This window comes from Lissotriton helveticus, chromosome 7 (assembly GCF_964261635.1).
Source record: "Lissotriton helveticus chromosome 7, aLisHel1.1, whole genome shotgun sequence".
NCBI classification, from domain to species: domain Eukaryota; kingdom Metazoa; phylum Chordata; class Amphibia; order Caudata; family Salamandridae; genus Lissotriton; species Lissotriton helveticus.
Window position 1 is genome coordinate 984,202,023 of NC_136068.1, and position 12,328 is coordinate 984,214,350.

Consider the following 12,328-nt stretch of genomic DNA (forward strand, 5'->3'; position numbering starts at 1 on the left):
ATAGGGCTTGACAATATGCCCCTATGTTTGTTTACTTGTATTTAGCTTTTGATACAGCTGAGCTAGAAGCTCTTTATTGCTAAAATATTATATGGGAGATCATATATGCTATGTGGAATTTGTAGTGTCCACAGAGGCACATAATCTCAACGACCCCGATTTTAAATCAGAATGAGGAAGGAACCTCTAAACAATGCATGGTTAGTTATCTCCTATTGATTGAGTGATGTTGTAAACAGAGTACAAAATGCAGGACACTCCAGATGGGCTGGGCTGGACACCACCAAAACTGACGTCACATTCTATAGAAATGAAGTGGTGCACCGATAAAGCAATGGTTAATTCTGTATTTTATGTGCCATGTGTCATCTGACTATAGCCAGCACTTTCACCTGCTGTTTTGTACTTAACCTGTGAGTCCTGCCACAGATCATGTGTTATCCTTTCCATTTAACCATTGACCCTCTCATACAATGAGCACATGCATAAACATTGCTTTGTCGCACAATCTGACTGTCCACCATTGTATAATCCTGTTGAAAAATTCTCTGGACTGTGATACAGCAAATCTGTTACACTATCACTTGCTACAAAGCTTTGAAAAAGTCTGCAGCTGCAAGTAGGAAGCAGCGAGTAATGTTATCACTTATTACCACATCCAAGCTGTTTATTATGTGGCAAGCGAGTTCAAAAAGTAAAAAATGGACTTTGCATCAATTTACTCTCCAAGATCAGCAGCAGATCAGACCCACAGTCCCTCAGCATGTCCGTGTCTTTACAATTCTAGTGGGATACTTTAGAGTGTAATTGTTGCGCCCAAACATGTAGACGTCCATGAGGTACACCTTCCCAGATTTCAGGCCTTTGATCTTTTCCTCTGTCGGTGCTCCCTGGAGTTCTGATCCCTGTAGTTGACGACAGGTCACCACTTCAGTCTTGGGCCTTGAGTCTGGACGCAAGCAGCTATTCTGGTGCTTTTTGATCAATCGCAAGTCAAGGCTCCCCTCGATAGATCTGAGGTAGATGCAGTACTTGGTGGCCCCCCATGAGCCTCTCCACCCGACCGTAACTGCAGAGCATGCTTCTGGATGATCAGAAACTCTCAGGTGCGTGTCAGTGGGAAGAGAAGTGAATGGGAGGTTCTGGGGCTTGCTTGTCAGTAAGAGTTTGACTATGCTAGGACCTTTGTGATTGGCTTTCAGTAGAATGGTGTAGACAGCTTCTTGGTCTACAATGAGGTCAAACAGATGAGCTCCCTCAATGCTTTGGGAAACCATAGTTTCCTGACCGAGAGTGATTTGCAGATGAGCTTTATGGAGACAGGAATGAATGAAAAGGTTTATTCGTCCATTCAGACTTTTGGCTGGAAATCTCAACGCCTTTATCGCTTTACTCATGAGAAAAATGTCTGTCATCTCTTCGGCTCTCAGCTCGGAGACGCGAGGCTTTATTTTGGCGTTAGTTTCAGCAAAGGTCCCAGTGTAAGCCATGCTAGCTCCTGTCTCAGGATGCAGAGCAAACACATCAAAGTAATAATGTCTTCCAGGTCTGAGGCTGAACACTGTGGCGTTGGTCTGGTTACCCACACAGAGTCTCTTAATGTCTGGCTTACTTCTGGGAGCCCACACTGCTCTTTTGTTTTCATCATGGGAGCTCCTTGGAATGCTGATTGAGGGGTTGGATTCATTAAACACATCGTTGTTGCGCTTCAAGGTAGTCATCTCCATGCCAGCGTCAGTTAAACCTAAGCTTGATGCCAATCTGTGGCCCTGCTCCCCAGTTCCTATCTTGGACCTGGCCTCGATTGCACACAGTGTTTTATAGTTATGGAGCCTGTTCACAAAGACACAATACTCAATGCCACTGCCAGAGCCCGCTGGGCTCGGATTCCAGGCCAGCGTCACTTCTCTCAGCCCAACAGATGTCACAATCACCCTGGGATCCAGGGGCAGCTGTAGGGGATGTGCCTGGGTCTCTGCACTTGTGGATGTGAACAGCTGATATTTTGTGTCCTTTTCCATTGAGATGATGTCCAGTCTGTAAAGACCAGCGGAGCTACTATCCGTACGATAGGACTCCTCTCCATTGCCTTGATATGAAAATAATTCTTGGGGTGTCCAAATTGCTTGGCTGTTAGGGTGTCTCATGGAATTCAGATGTCTGGCATCCTCTGCAACAAGAAAATAAAAGTATTGAGCAAGGCCAAGATCTGTTCACCAAAGTGGTCATTTTTTCAGGTCATACTCTAAGCAACACTATACATAAACATAGCCAACCTAAGCTAGCATGTGCCAATGGGTAACTAGGAGAGAAAATTTGCTTTGAACCTTTGGCAACAGTCTATCATAACATATATCTGTTCACCCTGCAGGATGCGAAACAGTACCATAATCCCTTCTTAGACTACGTTAAATTGGCATACATTTGTGCACCCTACACAGAGGTGCAGTGCTGCCAAGCTCACAGGCCCAGCCTATACCCTTTTTCACTGCATATATTTCAGTTGAGCGTTAGTGTGGTACCAATCTATTTTATAATTGACTAGATTTCATTTCCACATGAGAGATGTGGTTATGCTGCAAGGCATTTTGTGGTATTTAATACTTTTAGCTGCCATTCCCCTTCCAGGGAAGTTCCAGGGAAGGCAAATGAGGTTTACCTTTCTGCCACCATAATTGCACTCTATTCACATCATAAGGCCTGTGCTCTGGGTTTTGGGTTGCACATGAGATGGGGTTGAACATTCCTTTTTCTGAAATATAAATACATTGCCTTCTTCAATGAAGTATGGTTTGTGGGTATTCTACATATTCTAGATACACCTCAGACAGGGAATTTTCATCAGGAAGCAATGCAGGATGCTTAGATTTGTGTGGCCCATACCCATGGAGGTAGTACTCTAAATTGGCTTGTGGCAGGGTGCCTTTCAACAAAGGAAAGTCTAACAGCCATCAACGAGTGATGGCACTGTTTGGATTTAAGCTAATCTCTCGCATATCCCAGGAAGATAGCAACCATCCTGGTTTATCAGATATAACCGTCCTCATGATACATGTCGCCGTTTGCTAGGTAATCGTGCTATAGTAAGACCTCACTATATAGATCCTGAATGTTCTTGCAAGAACTCGTTGATCTTGAAAGGATTGTTTTGAATGGACTTTTTGATTGCAGAAAAGTATCCTAAAGTGGATGAAAATTAAGTTTCAACTGTTCTCTTGAACATTTGTTGAACTATTTAGACAAGGGATTATTTTCTAGGTTACCCTGTGAAGGAACAGGGGGTAATCAAGAAGGGGATTATCACATTTGCAAAAATGTCGTTCATAAGGTAAACTCATATCCTTGCCAAGACTGGGAAACAAAAAACTTTTGCTGGGATTCTGTATAGAAAATGAACTGTGCCTTGGGACAACAGGATGTCTGAATGTAAACTCTCTACTGCATCAGTATGCCTAAATCCGACTAGCTCACAGTGCCTCACCTGAACTCCTAACCTACCGGAGTAACAGTAGGTTTTGGCAAACCTATACCATGAACCTCTAGTCCCCAAGGGAACCGTGGATACAAATTCTCTTGAGAAACCTTTCATTCTCACTTGTGCCTGCCCATAGTATACAAAAAAGACATGAAGAAAGTTTACAATATATTTATTGAAACTATCGTAGTCAATTTTGAAGTTGGTGTGCTGCGATCAGTAGACAAATATCACTGAGCAACGTAATCAACTTTACTAGAAGACTGTCTACAATGGAAAGCCCAACCATAGTAACTAATATAGCTATCTAGGGGTACCCTCATTATGTGAGTACAGAGATATATTAGTGATCTCTGGGATTATCACCGAACTCCACACCTCGTGTGTAGTTAGGTGGCCCACTTCGTACTTCTAAACAGTTTATGCAAGGCTGCTGCTGCAATTCCAAGACTGGTTTCTCTGCTGGAATTCTTCCCTCTGCTCTCCAAGGGTCTGAGACACAGTTTATAAGAGAAGAACTATTTTGTTCGAAAACTGCAGATATGCTACTGTGTTATGTCTAAAAACGTCAGGAGATGTTGCTGACCGGGCACAAGGAAACAGTATACCATGTTGTTCGATCTTGTACAAAGTATTCTGACTAAATCCCAAGAAGAGTCACTAAATAACAAATAAAATGTACAGTGTATTTCTAATATAATATGTTACACAAACAAATGTATTATGTGTGATTGTGCGAAGCAATGGCATCCTAAAGCTGCTATTACGTGTAACCAAGGGGGAACCAAAGTGTGCCCATAAGGGAAAATACTGCAAAAGTTATTAACGGTATTGGCTATTTTGCAGTTTTAAAACAGTCAAGTAAAACCAATAACTCGTTCTTGTCTACAGTGTGTGTAGTGATGAAGTTTGAGGTAATTATCTTAAACTCAAGGAGAAGCACTAATGGCCATGTATGCTTGAGTTACTTATTTTTGTGTGTTTTGTTTTCAGGAATTACCCATCATGGTGCTCAGGTATGTGCATTCACAACCACAGTTATGCTTAGTTGTCTGAATGTCAAGACACTTAAGATACCTTTTTGTCTTGTAGGTTTTCTTTTGCCTACTACAAGTTATGAGGGAACAGTGGTGGAATTCTGTGTCTCTGTTCCCTCTTCTGCCTCATTCCACCCTCCCTGCCTCTACCACTGGACATCTCATTCTTCTGTATATTTGGTTCTTGATGGGGGTAGTTAGAGACAGAAAAGTACATTGCTTCTATTGAATCCTGCACACAAGCTTAGTGCAACCTGACAATTATATATAACATGACAAATACATAGACTTCTTCAATCATTTGTGGGTTGTGACTATCCTACCTTTTTGGATACAATCAAGTCAGGTCATTATACACAAAACGTCTCATTTGTTGGAAAAAATAATTTAGGCACAACTCTCTGTTTTGGGGTTTCTATTGTATAATTATTTTTAATTTGAAATCTAATGTCTATTTCAAACACTTCTGTTGTACACCTATGTCACTTTTAATGAATATATTGTTGCATCTGACATGGTATGTAACATGGTATTTCTCTTAAGACTGCCTAAACAAGATTCACACTGCCTTCCTACTGCACTTAAAATATGTTTTTTAATGATGGAGGTTGTTTTACAGAGGCAGGGGCCTAATTGAGGGGAAAATACAGGGTCGCAGCAAATAAAGTGCTGTGCTAAATCCGGAGCCTCTGGGATTATGAGATTCTAAATGTTGGACCTGGCCTCATGGCGTGGTCCTACTCCTTCCGCATGGCGAGCCCAGAACGACATCGGCCCTCCACCCAGCATCGGGCAGCCCTTTTGCCCGATACTGCACACCCCAACATTGCTGGTCCGGCCACCATCCCGGACCCCCACTACCGACCTGGCCCCATCGTGGGCCCCTCACGACCTAAGCATGAGGCCGCGCCCGACTCCATCTTGGGCCCACCACGTCACGACCACGTGGCCTCTGCTCCGGCCCAGGCCCCAGCGAAGCCCAGACATCGAGGCACCAAGATCCACCCAGGTGGTCGAGTGGCCACTCGACAGATCCCGGAGAAAAGGGTGTTTCGATGGGCCTCCAGCCGTCCCCGGACGCCTGGTTTCGATCGCCCTCCGGCCTCCCTGGGCGCTGGCTCCACCCCCCTGCTGGGTGTCTGGACACCATCATCCCGGCCCTTCTGACCCCCAGGCGCGAGGGTCCGGACATCAAAGGACTCCAGTCCTATATCTGGGCCAGCCTTGGATTAGGACGTCAGTTGTATCCTGGACTGGAAGCCCTGCTGACGCTGTCACGGCCGACACCAGATGAACTCATCCCCGGTAACCTGAACCATCTGAGAGCCTGCTGGCGCTGCCGCGGCCTACCTTGCCGAACCATCTGAGAGCCTGTTGGCGCTGCCGCGGCCTACCTTGCTGAACTATCTGAGAGCATGCTGGCGCTGCCGCGGCCTACCTTGCTGAACCATCTGAGAGCCTGCTGGCGCTGCCGCGGCCTACCTTGCTGAACCATCTGAGAGCCTGCTGGCGCTGCCGCGGCCTATCTTGCTGAACCATCTGAGAGTCTGCTGGCGCTGCCGCGGCCTACCTTGCTGAACCATCTGAAAGCCTGCTGGTGCTGCCGCGGCTCGAACCCCGCGGAACCCCCCAGCTCGAGGATTGAGAGCTGTGCGTAGGGTATCCCTTCCTCCGCCCGAGCTAGACTGTCCCGCTACCTACCCCCCTTTTCGAGACTTTACGGATCCCTCGATCCATCTGTATATACTGCCAAGAACCAGCAACCTTTTCTGCTTATAAAAGCTTAAGAACTTGATCTCTTGTGTGGTGTCCGTTTGTAGTGTTGTGATTACTTGGCTGTATGATCCTCGGAGAGGGCCCTCATTCAGGAGGCCCCTCCGTAACGCTCGGCTACTTCTCGAAGGAGAGGTGGACCTAGGGGTGGTCAGTCAGACCTCTTCTGCCTCCCCCGGGGTCGCCTTTCTAACATTGGTGGCAGCGGTGGGATCCGAGCCCACGCAGATCGTACAGAGAGTAATTCACTCACTACCAAGAAAAACCCACTACGACCATGAACACAGAATTCCAGAAAGAGAAAATGGAAGACTACAGTCACAAGGAGCTAAAGCAATTCTGCAAAGAGCTAGGCATCGCTACCACTGGCTTAAGCACCAAAGAAGACTTTAAATCGGCCCTGCAGGCCTGGGTGGACGCCGGCGAGGCGCCACCCCCGAGTGAAGATAACCCGGGCCCGAACGGCGGCCCGGAGGCCGAGACGAACCCAGCGGGAGGGAGACCCGCAAACCCAGACACGGGCCTCTCCCACGAAGACGCCCGAGAACGAGAGAGGAACCGGCTCCACGAGTTGGATCTTGCTCGACTCAGACAAGAAGGAGAAATCCAACTGGCAGAAAGGAAGTTAGCCCTCGAGGAGAAAAAACTCATGCTCGAGCACGAGCGCGTCCTCAAAGAAATGGAACTGAAAGCCAAGGCAAACGAGTCTGCCATCGCCGGGGGTAAGACCTCACCCCCGCCGGTGGACACGAAGGTGCACATACCCAAGGATGTCGTCAAAGAGTACTATAAGAACGACGACATCCAACAGTGGTTCAAAGCCTACGAGGTCGCCATGGCCGCCCATCGAGTACCCCTCAAGGACTGGGGCGCCGGCCTGTGGGGGAAGTTTATCAACGAAGGAAGGGACGCCCTGCTGGAGCTCCCTGATACTGAGATGACCTCGTACGAGCACATGAAGACCGCCCTCCTCACTCGCTACGGACTCACCCCCGAGATGTACCGGCAGCGATTCAGAGACTGCAAGAAAATCCCCGGTACCACGTGGGTGGAGTACGTGAACTTTTACAGCAGAGCCTTCGAGGGGTGGGTCAGAGGCTGCCAGGCCACCACCTACCAGCAGTTGATCGACCTCATTCTATGGGAACATCTGTCCAATAACTGCTTCATCGAACTCCGGCAACACCTCCTCGACAGCAAATTGACTGAGCCACGAAAACTCGCTGTCGAGGCGGATAGATGGGTGAGCACCCGAGTTCCCCGGAGTCCACTGGGAGACTATGGCCGGGGATCCCCGGGGAACCACCGACCACGAGGCGGCGGAGTAGGCCAGAGCCGGGGTCGAGACGTCCCCCAGGGGTCCTCCCCCACCTCCACGTCGCCATCCCTGGGCCAGAGAGGGGGCCCCCCGGCCAGACCGGGGCCCCGCCCGAACGTGACGTGCCACAGATGTCAGCGACTGGGTCATTATGCGAATGACCCCCTCTGCCCAATGAATCAGCGACCTGGCACCACCGGTCTCCCAACCCGCCAGATCGAAGCCGCTGCCCTGGGTGAAGAAAGGAGTGAGGAGGAGGACGACAACCCCGAGCAAGCCGAGTGGGAGCCCGCCGCCATGACCTTAGCATGCCTGGGTACTCACGACCTGATCCCCGAGGCCCGATCCCCGGCAACACCCAGAAATACCGCCAGTGGGTCACCATCAATGGACGCCGGACCGAAGCCCTCCGTGACACTGGGGCCAGCGTGACAGAGGTCCGCTGCCATCTGGTGACCCCGGAACAGATCCTTCCTAACGTCCTGTGTCCAGTCCCGTCCGCAGATAACTCCGAGACTTTGTGCCAGATGGCCCGCATCCCCTTCGAGTGGGGGGGAGTGTCGGGCGTGCTGAAAGTGACTGTCCGCGACGATGCCCCCGTGGACTGTCTCCTTGGGAACGACCTAGAATGTTCCCCCTGGGCTAACGTCGAACGGAGAGAGCACCTGGGGATGCTAGGCCTTCCCGAGTGGGTCTGTGCGACCACCCGCTCCATGACCGCCCGAGCCCCCAACACAGCGGGGGAAGCTCCCACCGAGGAGCCGGAGTGGCCCGCCCCTCCGCCGCCCGTCGTCCCCGAGGACGCCGAACACGGCCCCCAAGGGCCCGACCAAGAAGATCTCACCGAGCTCGACCACCTCCCAGAACTCGCCCAATGGCGCCAAGAAGGTGGCCCCACCCGCGAACAGTTCCGGCAGGAACAGAAAACCTGCCCCTCCCTCGAAGGGATTCGACAGCAAGCCGCTATCCAAGCAGCTGGAGACCCCCGGGGTCCCACTGGATCTATTGGGACAACAACCTTCTCTACAGTGAGCAAAAGATTGCTGAACTAGGGGCCAGCCGGGTACTGGTCGTACCCCTCCGATTCAGAGACTTCCTCCTGAACTTAGCACATGATGTGCCCCTCGCCGGGCACCTGGGGCAGGGCAAAACTTACAGCCGCCTGGTGACCCATTTCTTCTGGCCAAAAATGCGCACCGATGTGCTTAACCACTGCAGGACCTGCCCGACCTGTCAAGCCAGCGGGAAGAGCGGGGGGAAAGTCAAAGCCCCGCTCCAGCCATTCCCCGTGGTGACTACCCCCTTTGAGCGAGTGGGGATAGACATCGTAGGGCCCCTGGACCCTCGAACCTCGCAGGGGCACCGCTTCATCCTCGTCCTGGTTGACCATGCTACCCGCTATCCCGAAGCCATTCCCCTCCGAACCATCACAGCCCCCGTGGTGGGCCGAGCCCTCATGAGCATCTTCTCCCGAGTCGGCTTCCCCCGAGAAGTCGTGAGTGATCGAGGCTCCAACTTTATCTCGAAGCATATGCGGTCCCTATGGCAACAGTGCGGGGTCGCCTATAAATTCACCACCCCGTACCATCCCCAAGGAAATGGACTAGTGGAACGATTTAACAGAACATTGAAGGGGATGATCAAGGGCTTAGAAGAACTACTCCGGCGCAAATGGGATGTCCTGATACCTTGCCTCCTGTTCGCCTACCGAGAGGTACCCCAGAAGTCCCTGGGGTTCAGCACCTTTGAACTCTTGTACGGACACCCGGTCAGAGGCCCCCTCAGCCTGGTCAAGGAAGGCTGGGAGACAGCAGTTCGAGAGGCCCCACCCGATGTCTACCGGTACCTCCTGACCCTCCACAATCAGACTCGGAAGTTCCGGGAACTTGCCGAGGCCAAGCTGGAGGCTAGTCAGGAGGAGATGAAACGCTGGTATGACCAGAACGCCTCGTCCATCGAATTCGAGCCGGGCCAGCAGGTCTGGGTCATGTCCCCGATCGAACCTTGTGCCCTCCAGGACAAATGGACGGGGCCCTTCAAAGTGGTGGAGCGCAAGAGCCCAGTCACCTATCTGGTGGACATGGAGTCCCCCCGGAACCCCCTCCGGGTTCTGCACGCTAACCGGCTCAAGCCACACTTTGCACGCACTGAACTGAGCCTGCTGCTAGCGACCGATGACGGAGCTGAGGACGACTCCGAACCCCTACCAGATCTCCTCAGCACCACCGAGAAAGACGGCTCCATCGAAGGGGTCACGCTCTCCTCTTCCCTGACCCCAGAGCAGCAACAGGACTGCCGGAAGCTGCTGGGGCAGTTTGCGGATCTGTTTTCCCTCACTCCGGGGGTCACCCGGTGGTGTGTCCATGATGTAGACACAGGAGACAGCCCGCCTGTAAAACACCGAGCTTTTCGAGTGCCCGACCGGGTCCGGGCCTGCATCCAATCCGAAGTGGCCAAGATGTTAGCTCTGGGGGTAGTCGAACCCTCCAACAGTCCCTGGGCCAGTCCCGTTGTCCTCGTCCCTAAAGCCGCCCCCCCCGGAGCCGCTCCGGAGCTCCGGTTCTGTGTTGACTACAGGGGACTGAATGCCGTCACCAGGACCGACGCCCATCCCATCCCCAGGGCGGATGAATTGATCGATCGCCTGGGGGCCGCCAAATATCTCAGCACCTTCGATCTCACGGCGGGGTATTGGCAGATTGGCCTTACCCCTGGTGCACAGGAGCGATCGGCCTTCTCGACACCAGATGGCCACTATCACTTCAAAGTGATGCCCTTCGGCATGAAGAACGCACCCGCAACCTTCCAGAGACTAGTGAACCAAGTGCTGGCCGGTCTAGAGGAGTACAGCGCCGCCTATCTCGACGACATTGCAGTGTACAGCCTCCACTGGGATGAGCACCTGACCCACCTCTGGACAGTCCTGACGGCCCTTCGGCGGGCCGGACTCACCATCAAAGCCAGTAAGTGCCAGATAGGCCAAGGGTCCGTGACCTATCTGGGACACCAAGTGGGGAGCGGCCAAGTGGCTCCCCTCCAACCAAAGCTAGACACCATCCGGGCCTGGGAGCCCTCGGTCACCCAAACCGCCGTCCGCGCCTTCCTGGGGCTCACCGGATATTATCGGCGATTCATAAAGAACTACGGGAGCATTGTGGGGCCCCTCACAGAACTGACCTCAAAGAAACTACCACAGAAGGTGCACTGGACCCCCGAGTGCCAGGCAGCCTTTGAAACTCTGAAGACTGCCATGTGCACCGCCCCTGTGCTCCAGGCCCCCGACTACAGCAGAGAGTTTGTGGTCCAAACCGACGCCTCAGAGCACGGCATCGGGGCGGTCCTGTCCCAAGTTAACTCCGAAGGCATCGACCAGCCTGTGACCTTCATCAGCTGACGCCTACTGGCGAGAGAGCAGCGATGGAGCACCATCGAGAGGGAAGCCTTCGCCGTGGTGTGGGCCCTCAAGAAGCTCCGGCCCTACCTCTTCGGCACCCACTTCCGAGTACAGACCTACCACCGGCCCCTGCGGTGGTTGATGCAGATGCGGGAAGAAAACCCGAAACTGCTGCGCTGGTCCATTTCGCTGCAGGGGATGGACTTCACTGTGGAGCATCGCCCCGGCAACGACCACGCCAATGCTGACGGCCTGTCCCGATTCTTCCGCCTCGGCGAGGAGAATCCCCAAGAAGATGGGTGACTCTCCCCTGCCTTCAGCTGGGGGGGACGCGTGTTGGACCCGGCCTCATGGCGTGGTCCTACTCCTTCCGCATGGCGAGCCCAGAACGACATCGGCCCTCCACCCAGCATCGGGCAGCCCTTTTGCCCAACACTGCACGCCCCAACATTGCTGGTCCGGCCACCATCCCGGACCCCCACTACCGACCTGGCCCCATCGTGGGCCCCTCACGACCTAAGCATGAGGCCGCGCCCGACTCCATCTTGGGCCCACCACGTCACGACCACGTGGCCTCTGCTCCGGCCCAGGCCCCAGCGAAGCCCAGACATCGAGGCACCAAGATCCACCCAGGTGGTCGAGTGGCCACTCGACAGATCCCGGAGAAAAGGGTGTTTCGATGGGCCTCCAGCCGTCCCCGGACGCCTGGTTTCGATCGCCCTCCGGCCTCCCTGGGCACTGGCTCCACCCCCCTGCTGGGTGTCTGGACACCATCATCCCGGCCCTTCTGACCCCCAGGCGCGAGGGTCCGGACATCAAAGGACTCCAGTCCTATATCTGGGCCAGCCCTGGATTAGGACGTCAGTTGTATCCTGGACTGGAAGCCCTGCTGACGCTGTCACGGCCGACACCAGACGAACTCATCCCCGGTAACCTGAACCATCTGAGAGCCTGCTGGCGCTGCCGCGGCCTACCTTGCCGAACCATCTGAGAGCCTGCTGGCGCTGCCGCGGCCTACCTTGCTGAACTATCTGAGAGCCTGCTGGCGCTGCCGCGGCCTACCTTGCTGAACCATCTGAGAGCCTGCTGGCGCTGCCGCGGCCTATCTTGCTGAACCATCTGAGAGCCTGCTGGCGCTGCCGCGGCCTACCTTGCTGAACCATCTGAAAGCCTGCTGGCGCTGCCGCGGCTCGAACCCCTCGGAACCCCCCAGCTCGAGGATTGAGAGCTGTGCGTAGGGTATCCCTTCCTCCGCCCCGAGATAGACTGTCCCGCTACCTACCCCCCTTTTCGAGACTTTACGGATCCCCCAATCCATCTGTATATACTGC

General features: G+C 53.1%; 1 protein-coding gene across 1 annotated transcript in view; it reads right to left on the reverse strand.

Moving 5' to 3' along the window:
• Window positions 1-333: 333 nt before the first annotated feature.
• Window positions 334-12,328, reverse strand: part of LOC144769486 (protein NDNF-like) — a 75,579-nt gene continuing 63,584 nt past the window's right edge. Inside the window, exon 4 of the mRNA XM_078653613.1 lies at window positions 334-2,170. Within this exon, the coding sequence (XP_078509739.1) occupies window positions 759-2,170 (1,412 nt within the window). The 3' untranslated portion in view covers window positions 334-758. The remainder of the gene's footprint in view (window positions 2,171-12,328) is intronic.